The sequence below is a fragment of the Tachypleus tridentatus genome, chromosome 2 (assembly GCF_004210375.1).
Source record: "Tachypleus tridentatus isolate NWPU-2018 chromosome 2, ASM421037v1, whole genome shotgun sequence".
In the NCBI taxonomy this organism is placed as follows: domain Eukaryota; kingdom Metazoa; phylum Arthropoda; class Merostomata; order Xiphosura; family Limulidae; genus Tachypleus; species Tachypleus tridentatus.
This window is the reverse complement of record NC_134826.1, coordinates 94264592-94283268: the sequence shown is the minus strand read 5'-3', so window position 1 is coordinate 94283268 and position 18677 is coordinate 94264592. Positions and strand designations below refer to the sequence as shown.

General features: G+C 33.5%; 1 protein-coding gene across 5 annotated transcripts in view; it reads left to right on the top strand.

The window, feature by feature from the left end:
- The window catches only part of LOC143244584 (uncharacterized), a 107141-nt gene that overhangs the window by 17324 nt on the left and 71140 nt on the right, over positions 1-18677 (top strand). Inside the window, exon 1 of one of the 5 annotated variants that reach the window (XM_076489545.1) lies at positions 13775-13885. The exons of 3 other annotated variants lie outside the window; for them this stretch is intronic. In XM_076489545.1, the coding sequence (XP_076345660.1) occupies positions 13872-13885 (14 nt within the window). In that variant the 5' untranslated portion in view covers positions 13775-13871. Of the gene's footprint in view, positions 1-13774; positions 13895-18677 lie in introns of those variants that run through there. One more of the 5 variants, XM_076489544.1, reaches the window with a different exon arrangement.

Below are 18677 nucleotides of genomic sequence, written 5' to 3'. Positions count from 1 at the left end.
TATCTTCAATCAAGTTACAAACGGTAAGTAATTAGTAGGCCTACTTGTTTACGGGGTGTAACGTAAATCAGTGCCAAATATTTGATCTGGTCTCGTAGAATTCCCATCCTATAAAAATGTTTTGGTGAAATACTCGACTTCCCAAAGGTGATAAGCTTTATCTTTCTGTAAACCTCGGGGCTGGGACGACTTGTTTAGCACCATATAAAAGTTGGTGAGGCCAGCGGTTTAGGAGTTCAGTACGCGTGTGTGTGTCACGGAATCGTATTATACAGATTAATGACCTCATAAAGTTAAATGTGAGGTTTGGTCTTATTTATTACCCAGAAAAATCTCTATACGACCGTTGTTGATACGTTTTATTCATTTTGGTGTAAGGATACTAACCATCGGTTTTAATGACATGGCTTCCATGTAAAGTTTACTTCGGAAACATGAGTAATACAAGAATACTTAAAAAAAATTAAAAAGGGGAAATAGGGATCTTCAAAAATTACAGAAACAAGATATCTGAAAGTTAAAAGTACTCCATGTATAAAAGCTGTAGGAATTAGGAGAGTTTATTTACTTTTTGTGATTGCATTTTCACTTTAAGCTACCTATCTTGTCTCTGTGTTTTTGAAGATCCCGATTTAAATCAACAATTTGAAATAATCTTATTTCTTTTGTTTTTTACGTCCATCATGAACATAAATATGTATAATAACAATACTGTTTTATTTGAAACAGTTTTGTTTATTGAATTATGTAGTTGGTGCATGATACTGTGTTTGGAAACAATGACAGCTTTTGGATTGGCTTCATGCAGATTGGATGGCTATTGCTCCTGATATCATGGTCAAAATGTTATATTTGATGGTGGTATCACATGTATGATCACTATGATGTATGGTGATCAACATACCACATGCTATGTATATACTTGTAGAATATATATAGCTAATATATATATATACTCTGTACACGTATGAGAGGGGTCTGTAAACACTGGATTGTAGGGACTTCTGAACTGTATTGGAAAGATGCATAGACTGTTGTGGGTGCTGCTGACTGGCTTACTACCTGCCGCCTTTTGTCTGCCGTTCTAAATTAGGTATGGCCATGCTTGAGTTATAAGGACTTGTGACGTGGCTGTTTGACCCATGTGTGTCATAAAGTGGTTGAAAATATAAAATACTCGCGCTGTGATCAGTTGTTAAATCACTTGTTATATATAATTTAAGATAATTTTATGAAAAGAAAGTAACAGTTTCAACTCGGAATACTTTATGTTAAAGTTTACACACGAATACGATAAATTAAAAACAGTAGTTTTATTATTAGTTTTATAAGAGGTGAATACTTGAAATATTCACTGAGAGTTAGGGTGAAGTATTATTGAGTGTGATATTTCGGGTCTTCTCGTGCTGGAACTTACTCGACATGAACACCTTTAGAATACATATATATTTACAGGTTTATCATGCAGAAACAAAAATACGTTTGTGTATTTGAAACATCTTTTATATCATATGATGATTATTTGTTATCAGTCTGAGCATAGCGGCTCATAGAATGGCTCCCAGTTTTCAAGTATTAACGTTTAATTCATAGCTTCGTCATCTCTTGGCTGATTTGATATCTAATTACAGTTTTGGACGTATGAAATCAAACCCTTTCGATTGATGCATTTGACCACGCCCAAGGTCTTATAGATTAATTTACTCTAATCCTACCTGTTGTATATTATAATTTATCTCTGAGTCTCCGATTTATTATGTTACTTGTGTTACCCTTTTTGAAATTTCTCCAGTTCATACTTTGGGAGTGCATATTTTAATAGTGATAAGTTCTGCAGATTCTCTTCTTGCTCAGCGATCAGTTTACTTTTAGCAAACGGAACTTCACCAGCTAAACCAGATCCCTCACTTTCATCATTGTCATTCATCAGTGAATTGTCAGTAGGACAATTATTCACAAGATTTTTGTCGGATCCAAAAAAAATGTCTGAGACATATCTGTAATGTCCTCTGCACACGTCTATCATTTGTTTTGGCTTAATTTCTTCCCTGAAGCTTGAGTCACAGCACACGAGGGAAACTCATCTGGTTTCTCCTCAACAACAGCATCATCCTTAGAGGTAACAGTGATCAGCTCACTAACCGCTTTGTGTTCGGCAACAACTTTCCCTCAGTCAAATCGTTTTTCAAGAATAATGACACACCCTTAATTGGCAGAGTAGATCTTATTTCAACCACAATTGGTTCTGAGACTAGGTCTGATGTCAAATAAATGTTATGAAGAGGAACATTAACAAAGCCACCGTCAATACTCTGAGCAACAATAGACTCAATAACGGCAAAATTCGAATCGAAGGGCAATATACACTGTAAAAACAATGATCAAACCACTCCAGTATCATGTATAATGGTATGGAATTAGTATTATTTGTCAAAGGCACAAAAGTAACAGACATAAAAAGTTTAAATTATTCCCTAACTATATCAGTCTTTTTAACAGTGGCCAAATAACATTGGGTGATCTTTTAAGACCACTTCTGTATGTGGTGGACACGAACGCACTGGTTGTTGCCTCTCTTTCTTTTTTAAATTACAACAATCAGACATAACACGACCAGGTAATTTTGTACAAAAATGGCAAACAGGCCTTGATGATTTTGATGAAACTTTATCATTTATGTAATAAGAATTTGAACTGGAGAAGTTGGATTTTTTAAAAGAACCCTGAACTTTATTGGAGTGAAGAGAGAGAAATTTTTGTACAAATGGTAGGAATTTCTTTTTAGAAAAGTGAGTTTACGTGTTAAATTGAAATCACCGGAAAGAGTAGCTGCTGCTTCTAGTGTTTCCACTTTCTTTACATCCAAGTAAGTTTTTAGGTTGTCACGGCATTTAAATACATCAGTTAGACATAATTGTCTTAATTCGTCGAAAGCGTTGCCTATATGCATAGAATTCGACCATAAATCAAAATAAACTCTTTTGTGGGCGAACTTGATATAAATTTTATTATCTCGCTTGCGATAGCCTCGAAACTTTTTGGTGATTAGCCTCCAGTACTGACTCGTATGATTTGAGGATAGCTGCTTTAACATTATCATAATTGGTGCAATCTTCTAGAGAGAGCAGCATAAGATTATTGTGTTTTACCAGTTAAAAATACTCTGTAATAATAATGACCATTTTTTGGTGAGCCATTCACTGGTTTGGGGAACTTTCTCGAACTTTTGGAAATATTTATCAACTTCATTTTCATTAAATGGTGTTAATTTAATATATCAATTGAGTTCAAAGTTATCATTTTGCCTTTGTCAATCAGAGATGAGTCTGAATTCCATTTCTTTATCGGCTGCGAGACGTTTACTTTCTCTTTCCGCTTCGATGCGGACTTGTTCAAGCTCGATTTGTTTGAGTTTTACTTGGATATTATTTTTATCACTCAACTCTGGTTAGCTTGTGGAGACACTAGAGTATTCTCCTAATTCCTTCCTCAAAAACAAATCATCGTCAACAGATATTTTAACAATATGCTTTTTTTAGTTCATTTTTCTTGTTAATCTTTTAACTTCTTACGTACCGTGTTTCTCCGAAAATAAGACAGGGCTTATATTAATTTTCACTCCAAAATATGACACTAGGGCTTATTTTCGGGGGATGTCTTATTTTGATATATTAAAAAAATGAAGTTACAAAGTAAAACTATTAAACTAACCATTTAAAATAAACTATTATTAAACTATTAAACTAACTGATTAATACTTAAACAAACTAATTAACTAACTATTAAACTAATTAATAAATTTTTATATTTATTTCTTTCCTCTTCCTGCCACTCTTAACTAGGGCTTATTTTAAGGGTAGGGCTTATATTAAAACTATCCCCAAAAATCACACTAGGTCTTATTTTATGGGTAGGTCTCATTATCGGAGAAACACTGTATTACCATTTATTTCGAACGAGTTTCCGATTTATTGCATTACATACGTTAACGTATTTCAATTTCATGTAGCCGGAAATTTGAATTTAGTAGTTAATTAAATGTTTATGTATTAAATTTATGTTATTTACCAACAAAATTGATATACACAATTTCCTTTTTTAACACACACATATTTACATACAAACAATACAATTTAAAATAACGGTTATTACTAATAGTTATTACAAATGACTGTTTATGTAAACCAGTCTTACAAACCAACAAACAGTATTGATTCTTATATTTGGTTTAGAACTAAATATTTTATCGACGATCTAGGTCCACGACGAGCAAATTAATTCCGAATTAATATTAGCACATGCTTTACTTAAATTAGCTAGTTCGGTTGGCCTACCCTACCGACGTCGTTCTTGGTAGCTTCACGCCCTTACAAGTTAATTTTCTGTCCTCTCAGAAATAATAACATCCGAAGCAATTCGCTGAAGTTGAAGGGTGAATAATGTTCAAAATCTACTGGTCAAATTCTGTAGTTTATCGATTAATAGACGTTAATGAAAATTATAGCCGGAAATTTTATTTTTTAATTTATAAGTCAGTTAATAGTCGGTATGTATTAAATTTATGATTTATGCTAACAACAATTTTTTTTCTTAACACAAAAATATTTTAATATACAAACAACAATACAAGTTATAATAATGGTTATTACAAAAGATTGGTTTATATACAAGATTTTTACAAACTTGCAAATTATATAGAGTCTTCTATCTGGTCTAGAACTGAATATTGTACCGACGGTTCAAGTTCACGACGAGTAAATTAATCATGAGTTAATATTGTTTCACATCGCTTTAATAGCTAGCTGCCTTTTTGGCTGGCATCACACCGCTTATAAGCTTAATTTTTACCTACGAAGATATTTAATGTCCTCGTAGAAATGTTAACTATTTATTATTAACAAAATAGTTATCGTCGTTCACGGAGAGCAAATTAATTCTTTGATATACAGGCACACTTCTCTTGATGGTTTGAAACACACGTACGTGTTTCATCGACGACAGTATCTAATGTTCTCGTCCAAAGTTAATTCATTGAAATTGGGTGGTTTGTAATTTTTGAAACCTATAAACGTTCCTGGTCAAATTCTGTAATTTTTTCTGATTAATAAGCGTTAATTACAATTATAGCTTCCAAGGATTATAGTATACTGGCTGCAGCTGACCAACAATATTCTATCTCTGTTTCTTTGCTCGTCGGTTTATAAAACGTTTAGGCGAGGTTATAGAAAGTTTAATTTGCAACAATACTGGCAATCACAAGTATCTTGTATGCATCGTACAGCACTGATTCTTACACTCTAGAAGTTTCTACAAATTTAGAGAACATACGGGACTTGGGCAATATACATTTAACAATATACGTTACATGAATTATTAACTATACATTTAACTGGAATAAACATAGATATTAAAATAATATTAAATCCGTTACATGCATTAACGAATTTCAAGAAAATTGAATCGCTTGCTATTGCTGGCACAGAAAACTATGACTAATAACAAGGAAAAAGCAACAACAAAGTCTTGGAGATTAATTTAATCTAATCCTGCCTAAAATATACTCTACAAAAAAAGAAACGCAAAAGGCAAAATATGAGACAAATTGTTAACAAGTTTATTCCGGGTAGTTCTGTATGACATGTGTGAAACTTTGCACATTCACTGCTGAACATCCAAAGTCTGCAAAGGCGAAGTCCACGCTCACTAGGTAAAGTTTAACGTCACTCAACGTCAATAACGAGTATGCCCCCGTGAGCATCAATAACTGCTTGGCATCTCCTGCCCCTGGAAGCGATGAGATGACGAATCACATCCTGTGGAATGGCTGTCCACTCAGCCTGCAAAGCTGCTGCAAGCTGAGGTAGAGTCTGCGGTTGAGGTTGTCGTTGTCGCAGACGTCGGGTCCAACTCGTCCCAAAGATGTTCGATGGGGTTTAAATCTGGCGATCTGGAGGGCCAGGGAAGAACGTTGATGTTGTGGTGTCTCAAGAAGACAGTGGTGAGTCGGGCTGTGTGAGGACGGGCGTTGTCATGTTGAAAAACGTCGTTGACGTTTACCATGATGGGTTGCACAAGGGGCCTAAGAATCTCGTCGACGTATCGTTGAGCCGTAAGATTCCCTCGAATGTGCAAAAGGTCTGTTCTGGCATTGTAGGCGATGGCAGCCCACATCATGACGCTGCCACCACCAAATCTGTCAACATCCTGCACACAGTTTGCTGCAAAACGTTCACCTCGGCGACGGTAAATACGGGTCCTTCCATCCTGCCTACGAAGCATAAAACGTGATTCATCGCTGAACCAAACATGCCTCCATCGTCGATAAGGCCATACCCGATGTGCCCGAGTCCACTGCAGCCGTGCTTGACGATATTGCTGGGTGAGGATGACGCCTCTGACTGGACGTTGAGGTCGGATTCCTGCATCTCGTAGACGGTTGCGTACGGTCTGATCGGAAATCCTACGCAGCCCTGGTATGGTTGAGGCAGTATACGTCGCAGTGGTGGTCCTATCCCGAAGGTGACGTAACCGGATGTTGTGATCTTGTGCGGGCGTGGTCACACGAGGTCTGCCAGATCGTGGCCGGTCACGAGTTGATCCATGTTGTTGGTGACGATTCCATAGCCTTGTGATGGTGCTTGGGTGGACTGGACATTTACAGCTCTGGCAACATCTGATCGAGATTCGCCTGCTTCCAAGCGACCAATGGCGTTGTTGTGTTGTGCTTCAGTCAGTCTTGGCGTAACTGTATTGCGTGTCGGTGGCTTAACACTGAGCTATGGAAACCGAGAACCCGTTACTTTTATAGGGATTTTGCACATGTTGCACTTGCAGAACATGCAGATCTCTCAAACAAATTATTGGACACGCATGCGTTTTGGTGAAAAATTCGATGTTTTCCTCCGTTTTCAAAGTGCACAACTTTTATTGTCATTTTGGTCTGACAATCAGTGCCTTAACTCGTGTAACATCACATACTCTAAGCTTGTAACGTTATTACATATATTTCTCTATAAAATAACAAAAATATCCCTTTTGCGTTCTTGTTTTGAAGAGTATATTTCAAGTATCGCGGCTGTTGTGCATTCTGTCTTGTTTACTCTTCAATACTGATGGCTTATGAACATTACTCTGATTTGTTGATTTATTAATTGCGATTTTTTCCACGAAAAAATGTACAAGAATTTGATTTTGAATTTCATGCAAAGCTATATGGTACAGCGGTAAGTCTACGGATTTACAACGCGAAAATAAGGGGTTCGATTCCCCTCGATGAACTCGGCAGATAGTCCGATGTAGCTTTGCCATAAGAAACAGACACACACTTATGTAAAAGTAAATATGACGTTTTGTGAAAACATGGATGTGATGGAGGAAAATGGACATCATTTTCAGATTAATGCAGAACGTAGAAACATTTCAATAGAATAAAACCATCGCAGGGCTATATAATTGGGATTTGAGTAGCTTTAATAGGTCTTTGACAGTTGGATTATACCCATGATATGCAAACTATAATTTGTTCTTACTGTTGGTGAAAAGTGTTTAGTTACGACGTAAAATATGTTTGTAGGTAATAATCAGTATTGCAGTAATATTCAAATAATGGTTTTATATAAAATGTGTATAAGAAGCTTTAACTGGTAACAAATCAAAGAACATATTTAAATCTGAACTTTTCTTCATTAAAATTGACGTTTTGATGAAGAGAAAAATTACCAAATTTTAATATTTTTAAACGTATCTTTCAAACCACAGGTGTTTGCATACACTTGGAAGAACAATTAAAAACCTGTAAGACAAGAAAACTGAAGAGTTTGAAGTAATCGACTTTTTTTCTTTCAAAATGAGTACACTGTACCTGTTTACTTAGGTTGTATGTTCAGGCTAGCTTTTTTCTGTTCTGGTTATGCTTATTCAGTGAATATGGGTTTTATGAGAAACTGCGGGGTTTCGATGGCACAGTGTTTTTTAAATATTGATTCGCGCCGGTACATTGTTTACTGCTAAGTGACATCGCTACAACAGACCAGTGAGCTATTTTGGGTGAATAACCGCATGGTGTAATGCATTCAATATCCGGTGCGTCGTACATCGTATCCTATTTAATGTACAACATTATTAAAAGTTAATAATCTGCCACTTGGCATGCGCCTTTGTAATTACGCTGGACATATTTTTATTATAATCTGGTTAAAAACATTCAAAGTTGGTAAAAATCTTTACTTCTTCAATACGACAGTAATGTTATTTCATTATTTTGCGAAGTAGATACATATACACTGCAATAATATATATGTATATGAATTCCTAACACATAGGACATGTGCTCCACCCCACACAGAATGTTTCCAGTTAATGTACAATACACCATTGTTAACGACTATATTAGATTGACAAGTGATCAAACTTATGATCAGTCTCACTTTTCATTCGCAAAAAGTAGCTTAAGAGTTGGCAGTGGGTGATGTTAACTAGCTGCCTTCTCTCTAGTTTATCACTGATAAATTAAGAAAGGTTAGAGTAAATATCCCTCAAGTAGCTTTTTTTGAAATTTCAAACTCAAACAGTTTTTAATGTATCCTTTACGGTTTCATGTACCGTAATATTAAAATCATTCATCAAAATATCGTAAGTTCATACTTCTAGTTTGTTTTATTTATTAAAAAGTACTCGTCTTATTGAAATATTGAACGTAATATATTACAAAATTTCCTAGAAAAATTATTTTGAAACGATAGATAAGGTGGTTACTTTATGTTGCCTTATGTAATAAATGTTAATTTCCGATCAGAGCGAGCTACCTACTCAAGTAGGTTCTACGTACATGCAATAATACGTATAAAATATTAGTATCTTTCGGTTTCCAATTATTGTTACTAGGATATTATTTCAGAATCACAATGAGTATTAATAATATTTTATTTTTTAATTATATGTCTTAAAGTTTTTTAACCGTCATTTTACCAATTTTTTTTATTACCGTTCACATCCAGTGGGATCTATGTCGTATGCGCCAGTGTATAATATGATCATTTTTATTCTTACTATTAAAATACCCTACCCTCAGTGGCACAGCGATGTGTCTGCGGAGTTACAACGCTAGAAACTGGGTTTCGATACCCGTGGAGGACAGAACACAGATAGCTCATTGTCAAGCTTCGTGTTTAACTACAAACAAATGAAATTTACTTTCAAAACAATGCTTGAATTTTACCATTCATTTTATACACAGGCTTAAATATAGTTCCAATAAGAACTTTCCAGTTAATAGCATGTTTAACCAAAACTGCGTTGTACTTTTTACTTTTGTTTGATTTTTAATTAAGTGGGTTCATATCGTACCACCTACTGTGTTACGATAACATAACTGTAATTGTATCATTTGTCTCAGTTCTTCATAACTAGAAGTTATTTATCGTATACTGTAGTTACAGTATTAGGTTTGATGTTTTGTCGCATATGGAAATCAGGAATAATGATGTTTTGATTCCAGATTTAGAAAGGATACAACAAGAATTACATGTTGTGAATTGAGTTTGCCGAGTTATTTGAAGACTGAGGAAATGTAGAAAATTTGTAAAGAAAAAATTTCAGTATTCAAAACAAATATATTCCTTACAGAAAGAAAAGGGTAGTTGCAAGTAAAACAACCAGGTTGGCTCACAAAGAGTATAAGATAAAAAAATAAAGAAAATAATCACAAATTTAAGGAAAGTAAATTGACTGGTACTGTAAAGATCTAGAACATTGTATAATATTATAGACTATCAAGAAAGAGTTCATGAAATTATGACATCCAAAAATATGTATAAAAAATTGGCTGAAAACATAAAAAATAACAGTAAGAGTTTTTAAAGTACTTTAGGGGTAAACAAAATACTAGGATGGGAAAAGGACCCTTGAGTGGTGACAAAGGAAGGTTAGTATCTGATGATTATTAAATAACTAGGTTATTAAATTCTGCTTTTTCTTCTGTTTTTACTACTGAAGACTTAAGCAGTATTCCTCATCTTGAACATTTGATAGATGAAAACAAAGTTGAACAAGTCAACTGCATAAATTCTAAGCTTGTTAAAATAAAATTGGGAAGTTTAAAAAACGATGAAGCTTCTGGGCCAGATAATATTTCTTTGATGGTTTTAAGCAAGTCAAGGATTAGATATATGAGTTGCTTGCAACAATTTTTGCAAGTCTTTGAATATTGGACAAGTACCAACAAATTGAAAATTAGCTTTCGTCACTCCTATTTTCAAAAGAGGTAATGGAAGTTGTCCCAATAATTATAGGCCTATTAGTTTTACATCGGTTGTGAGAAAAGTTTTGGAAAGTCTGATGAAAGATACTTTATGGAATAGTCAACATGGTTTCACTAAGGGGAAATCTTGCCTTACAAATTTTTTGACATGCTTTGATAATGCTATTGCATATATAAATGAGGGTAAGGGTGTAGATTTGGTGTATCTGAATTTTCAGAAAGCATATGACAAAGCACCACATTAAAGACTTGTAAAGATAAACGTGTAGGATATGTTAACTAACTGGGTAGAAGAGTGGCTTAATGGAAGAAAGCAGAAGGTTCTTATAAATGGTGTTCAGTCAGACTGAATAAATTCAGCTAGTGGAGTACTTCAGGGCTCAGTCTTGCAACCATTGATTTTTTTTACATACATTGATGACATAGATGAAGGAGTGGCCAATAAATTATTTAAGTTTGCTGATTATATCAAGAAGGTCTTGAGTGTTGCTTGCTGTGAAGAGAATTTACATAATTTAGTGAGTTGCAAATAAATGAGAGAGTTTAAATTATAATAAATGCAACATATTGCATGTGGGTAAACATAATTGAATGATAAGTATAATTTGGATGGGAATAACCTCTACATTGTCATGAAAGAAAAGAAACTTGATGTAATGGTTGATCAGAGTTTTAAGCCATCCAAGCAGCATGATGTTGTTGCTTGTGGTGGAGCAAATAGGATTTTAAGTTGTATTTACAAAAATATTGAATACAAGTCTAAAGAGGATATAACTTCATTGTATAGATTACTGATTAAGTCACATTTGGAATACTGTATTCAGTCTTGAGCTCCTTACCTTAGGAAAGACATTGAATTATTGGAAAGAGTCAAGGGAGGATTATGAAAATGGTTCTTGGGATGGACAGGTTGTCATATGAGGAGAGATGAAGATCCTTAAAATTTTCTTTTTTTTTAAATACGAGTTTGGAGGGGATTTGATTAAAGTATTTAAGATTATAAAAGTAATTGATAATGTTGATGTATTTACATTTTTCATACTTAAAAGCTAGTTATAGAACTTGGGAACACAGATGAAGATTTAGGCAAAGTAGAAACTCTCTTCAGCTAAGACAATTTTATTTTTTAAATAGGGAGGCTGGCCTATGGAATTGATTACCTTTGGATCTTGTGGAGGCAGTAAATTTGACTTAACATTCATATACCTACCAAGCCATCTTTTAAACTAAGGGCTGGTTTTACTTTTCTTTTATTTAATTATTTTAGTTTGGCTTAGAGGATGGGACAGCTCAGATGAACCAACATATCTCTTGTTTTCCATAAACATATGAATACACTAGTCGTTCTATGGTGGATGACTATAGCATGTAATTGAAAATGGACTAAATTAATGGCTTTGTGATATGCCACCAAATAAATGAAATGTTGAAACGCGTTAACTGTTATGGTTGTGTGTTATTCTTAATAGCGGACTTGTATCGCTTGTGTATTTAAAGGTAAAATGATTACTAAAATAAAACTTTTTCATGACATGTGCCCAGGATTTATGCATTAAGTGAATTACGTTTAAAGATATCCTGGCCGTTTTTTTGTGTCCAGGTCCAGTTTAGGTAAGGAGCCATTTGATTAACTCTAAATTAAATCCGGTAAGATAATGTCATCTGTAAGACGTACAAATGATAAAACACTGGCCTTTAGGAATAGCTCTTAACAGTATCAGATAAACACTGGTTTTCATGCTTGAATTATGTTTAAGCAGAATTGCAAGAAGCGAGTTAGTTTTGGTTTAAGTTTTTTAGATATTTAGCACATAAGTAAGATTACTATAGTCTATTAATTATTCCTTCCCCTTCTAGTGCATATAAAAGTTGAAAAACGATAACGGCTTAGTTTCTACGGCGTTTGTACGATTCGTGCTTTAAATATTAATTATGCGCTTTTTAATTTTTTATATGAAGGGAAAAGTAAACATGTTTAGCAACCATTGAACTTCTTTTCGTAATTTTTATTACTCTTGTTTGTGTTTCAATGGCACTTTCGAGGAGCTTCAAAGCTAGATGACACAAGTACTTCTCTAATATTTTCTGGTCGCCACTGTTTATATATATATAAAACCGGCAGTCTAGGATTATAGTTGGATGTGAAATACGATTAGAGGAAGCTAATTTGTCAACTACTGATGGCCCTAGTAGCTCAGCATTACGTCTGAAGGCTTGTATAGCTAAAAACTGGGTTTCGATACCCGTGGTAGGCATAGCACAGCACATTTTTTGGCTTTACGCATGGCAAACAAACAAAACAGTTACTGATAAGTGTCTATGCACTTTCATGATTTATCTTGACTGTTAAAATAACTCACACTAGAAACTTGGATACTCCGAAGGGTTTCAGTATGATTCATTGTAATCGTAAATCCTTCTCTTATCCTGAAGCTTCCATCTTATTATTTTAAATAAAACAAATTGTTTGTTACATGAATTCATTTACTTGATTACGTGATTTATAACTGAATAAAGTACTTTGGTTTTAAAGCGGAAAGTTTCCACCATCTTTATTTACTTGTATAAAATGATTAATCTTGTAGGGATATTACAAATTAGTAATCTGACCTAAAAATTCCCCGCAATTTATGTCATATAATTAACTACTATTTTAAAAAGGTTAAGGCAACATTCAACTGTGATCAGAAGTTTCTGGCGAGAAACTAGACTTGAGGAAAATACGGGCTTTAAGATTAGTTTGCGATACAACCGGTGTTCGGTCTCCTGAATTTATAGTCAACACACGTGTTTTTTTTGTTCGTCCTTGACTAGGGCACTATGGCGCACATTAAGGTTCTTTGTTGAGAAATCATACAAATATCTTCTCGTCTGACACTTGACTTGGCCTACTTCTTTCAAGGTAACGTAACTACCCTGTATACGAGTTATGTTCGCTCTTTTTTCACACACATACACCACGGAGTTTGTTATAACTATTCGGTTTCGAGATGATAAGAAGTTATACTTTTTTTTTTTTTTACTGACCAATACGAAATCTAACCGTGATACGAAATAATTCCCCGCGTAATTCGTATTTTATCATGCTTGCCATTAATACTTCTCTAATGAATTAGAAAATACTCGTCTTTGTCTACTAAGTTCCCGCCATATTATTTTCTTGTGTGACGCTCTGCCTTTATATGACAGTTTGTCTTATGGCTTTAGGTATTATATTTATAGTATTTAATGTTTCGGTTAAAACATTATAGAATGTACTATTTCAACTTTCCTAACAAGAAAAAAGCAATAAATGATTCTGACAAGCGATAGCGTTCATGCACTTCTCCTTTCGTTGGTTATTGTTTCAAAAAATCCAACAAGCTTCAGTATCTATATCAAAAAAAAAAGAAAAAAGGAAGCTTCATGTACGAAGTAATATACCATATGTACGTATATATATTAAAATTTTACACGTTTCTCTCACTTTATCAGGGTAAAGAATTGGTAATTTATTTTTGCGAGCGTCATCCGGTATGGCATAATGTTGTTTCCAAGCAACGGGGAATGACGTAGGAAGGAAGCAACTGCAATGTCGTGATTGATCTCGAAAAACCAGGGCAGCTGAAGTACTATGCACTTGTTGATGTTAGTGAGGTGCCTAATATTTTTTTGTTTATAGCTATTTGCTGTGTATATAACAGTAAGTTATTACAATCGGTGCTTCTTTAACTCATCAGTCTGCTTTACATGAAAATAATCATAAACAAAACAGTAATGTTTATTTGAATACGTTTTATTATGGTTTAAAATCTGAATAGAGACCAACCTCAGTAATACAGTTAACGTGTTAGTTTAATATTTAAGTGAAAAGTTAACTTCAATGATATATTATGAACATAAGAACATTGGTAATTTGATATTAAACTGACATTCGTATGTGTTGGAGAAAGATTTTAAGTGTTAAATGAATAAATATCAGAATCAGTCTTGAATTATAGAAAAATTAAATTATTGGCGTTTTTAATTTAAAATTATACTGTTGTTAGTTGTTGGCAAAAAGAAAAGATAGGGAGTAAATTACTAACAGAAAAAAGTTCAGTTGTGGAGTTAGAATATTTTTAGTATGAATTGAAATATAATTTGACTAAGTATGTACACTTAATGTTTTTTAATGTTTTCTGTACCATCATTAGCAGTGAAATGAAGAATTAATCCATTCTGTTGAATATACACGATTGTTTAGTGTGAGTTGTTAAATAGTTGGTTTAGTGATCTAATATTCAATGATTATTTAGTTTTCACAATAAGTGTTAAAATAATTATGACAAATTTCATTACACAACTTGGTAACAGTTGTATATTGTGTGTGTATAATTCAGTTGTAATTTGACGTCACATTACGCGAACCTTCTGTATTCTTCTCGTTGTATTAAATATTATTATACATCATAGCTTCTCGTAGTTTGTAGAAAGTTCTTGGCCCTGGGTGGAACAAGCGATCGTAAGTTAAGAAGAAAATGTTAAGTTAGTGAAAGTAAAGTTAAACTGCGTGATTGTTGTTTTAGCTGTAACTGGTAATATTCAATGTGAATTTCACAGTTTAACAGATCTAAAGAGAGTAATTTCTCTTTTCAAATGGTATTCTAAAGTAATTTATTTGTTTGTTTAGAATTAAGCACAAAGCTACGAATTGAGCTATTTGTGCTCTGCCCACCACAGGTATCGAAACCCAGTTTCCGCAAACATACCGCTGTGTCACTGGGGGGGGGGGGTCTAAAGTAATTGAACCCGTCTGTGTAAACTTTGACGAAAGGAAGACAATTACTTGAAGTTATGGATACAACTATGATAATCCACGGAGTAACTTAAGTGATAAAAGAATAGACAGTAATAATTCATCTTGTCAGTTGGATTCGAAAGTAATTTGATCCAGCCTGTGTGCACGTTTAACAAGAGAAAATTATTTCGAATTTTAGATACAACTGTGATATTGTGTAATGTATATATTTGTTTAAAGTAATGTATTAAAACAAAAACAAAGTTAATTTTGCACTGTCTAATGTTTTAATGTATGGCCAACAAATCAGACACTTACTTACTGTAAAATCACATTCCTGAAAGCACTTGGGATTCATTAATTGATATTAAACAAAATTATTTTAAACTGTTTCTAAGCGTTTTGAAAGCATCATGAAGATGTTATGAACAGGTTTTTTTTTTTTTTAAATAGTGTTTCAACTACAACCGAAGGTCAAATTTAATAGTGAATCATATACGTGATATTTTTTAATGATATTTTTAGGACTCAAACTAATATTATTGAACTTTGATAGAAAGACGTTAGAAATATTTGTAGATTATAATGATTTCTTGAAATTTTATTTTGGGTATTATTAAAGTTTAGAATTGTTATTGTTTAGGTATTTTAGTTACGTTTGCCAGAATTGGGCATTTGCGGATTTTATTATTGTAGGTGCATCTTGACTAGGGTTGCGACATTACATAATATAATATGCGGATAGTGTGAAACCGTTTCGTGCTTCAAGGTTGTCCTGGAAAACCCAAACTTGGTAAAATTTAAAAATTTAAACTTACCCTTTACTTTCCAATAAATTTACGATATCCCACTTAAACTCCTTTAAAGCATCCACTACTGCTTACAAACAATTTCAAAAGTCAAATACCTTCCAAGAAAAATAACTCTCTTAACTAGAGCTTAGCATGTAGATTTGTATAGAACGTTTAACAGAAGTTTTAGACTGCGTGCAAATAAAACTTGAGTTTTATTTACTTTATTTTAGGGTAATTGTTTTTTGTCTTGTAATAACGTTTGTTATAAGTACACCTTAAAATTCTGTTGGTTTTACTTTTAGCAACAGAGCATTGCTTCCGTGGCTTGAGGGACTTATCCAACACTACTATAAGAAAATTGGTTATGAAAGATGAATAAATGGCAGATTAGAAGCAGAAATTAAGGATGCAAGATAGGAAATGAATAGTTAGAATAAAGGTTGCTTTTGGAGAGGTGTGAGAATTACAGTTGTTCAGTGCACAAGATATTTTTTTTTTTTTTACAAATACACTTAATTCGCATTCAAGTACAAGTATCTAATGGATCTGAACCTCTTGTTGCTGGTAATAAGTGGCAAGATGATCAAGAACTTAATGTAGTGTGTAACGGATTTATTATCATGTATTTCGAGATCGATGTTTGTTTTAGTTAAATATATATTTAGAAATGCATATAACTTATGGTGTTAAATATGTGTTGCGAAATTCCCATCTATTTTCGAAATTTGTAGAAGATTTTTGTGAGTAAGAATCAACAGTGTATGTCTTACATTACCGCCAACTGAAATTTCTAGAACCTCGCTTTGACGTTTATAAACAGCTTTATATTAACTGCTTGACCAGAAACGTTTATAGATGTTGAACATTACAAACCATTTAACTTTAGTGAATTAACTTCAAACGTTAGTATTTATACGAGAATATTGCTTTCTTAATTTCTTTGCCTTTGTTGGCTTGCCCCAAAAAATTTAGTTTGATCAGGGATCATGTTTTGTGTCTGGGTTGTTTACCAGCACAGTCCAACAGATTAAATCTAGTACGTACCATCCTAAATCACAAGGTGCTCTTGAGAGATTACATTTTACACTGAAAATTATGATGCTGACTTAATATCTCGATGACAATAAATTAACTCCATCCCAATCCTTATTATTATTTGCTGTTTGTGAATGAGTTCAGGAGTTATTAGGGCTTAGCCCTTTGAGTTAGTGTTTGGTTATTCAGTGCATAGCCCTTTTAAGTTGTTGAAATAACAATGGTTGGAAGATGACATGAAAGAAATGCACTTACTGGATTACATTCCCAAGTTTCGATCCAGACTGTTAGGTTCTTGTGAACTGGCTCGAGAAAATTTGAAGTCATCCCAAGATAGAATGAAAAACTCTTATGACCGCAAGGCTGAAGAGCGTAGATTCCGTCCTGGTTACATGGTATTAGTCTTTATCATAGATTTTCCAAACAACCTCACAGAGGTCATGGTACCTTGCCTTGAGTGTATGTCCCACAGAAGGTAACAATACTGTTGTAAAAAAGATCTAAATATCTACTTAGATATGCATGTAAATTTTTGCCTATTCTCTAAATTTATAGAACATTTTCCAGTGTAAGAAACAACAATCAATATATGCTTTATATTTTTATCATCTGAAATTTCTAGAATCTCGCCTTAACATTTATAATCGACGCGAGGGCAGAGAGATCTTTATTATTGGTTTGCTAAAGTTAATATACTATAAACCTCGGTACCCGTAATTGTGATTAACTCTTATTACTCGGGATAGTACAGATACTTGACTAGGAACGTTTATAAATTTTGAATATTACAAACTGTTTAATTTCAGTGAATTAACTGCGGTCATTAGTGTATTTCTGAAAGAACACTGCAAATTTTCGTCTGTAAAAGACGCAAGTGTGAGAAGCGAGAGAGAGCTTACCTGATAAGTGAACTGTACCAATATCAACTTGAAATTAATTCGCTCATTGTGAACCGTCGATAAAATATTCAGTTACAGATAAAATAGAAGCCTCAATATTGTTTGCAAGTTTGTAAAACATTTATATATAAATCGTTTATTTGTAATAACCGTTATTATGATATAAATTGTGTTGTTGTTTCTATATTAAAAATATTTGTTAGAAAGAAAACTGTGAATCAATCTTGTTGGCAAATATCATAAATTTGATACATACCGACATTCAATTATCTTCTAAATTAAAATTTCCGGCTATTTCAAATCGTAATACATAACATAATGAGTTTGAGTCTCGTCAGAGATAAATTGTATTACTTAACAAGTGAAAGTCTGTTTAAGTATACATTTTGCTATTTGCAGTGGGAAACATAGGAAGAACATGAATACAACTTGCCTATCAGGTATTGAAGTACAGGGCATTATAGAACATTTTGTACCATGGTATCATGGGACATTTAGTTTTGTTGCTTATTTAGGAGCGAATGATAAATTGCAAATAAAAAGAGCTTCTTAATTAACATGAACATTTTCAAATTTTAGTGATTTGAATAGATATGTGGCCCTTTTGAGAGATCTCCCTTGGGCTAGATGAATTACTTAGCAGGATCCAAGGCTTGATAGACTATCCAGGACAAACTTAGAAAAACCGTTGGGTTGGTTGGACCTGAAGGAAAGTATATAGGGTAAGGATGAATATAAATGTTGGGCTCCTCTCAAACAGGCTAGGGAGTACGATGTGAAGGTATTCACTGAAGAAAGTTTAAACTAAAACTTGCACAGTAGTTAGGAATCTTGAGAAATTGATAATAATTAGCTAAAGCAATGAGGAGATAGAAACTATATTTAGAAAATAGTGTTAAATAACAGTTTTAAAGATAGGTGTATGATTTGAA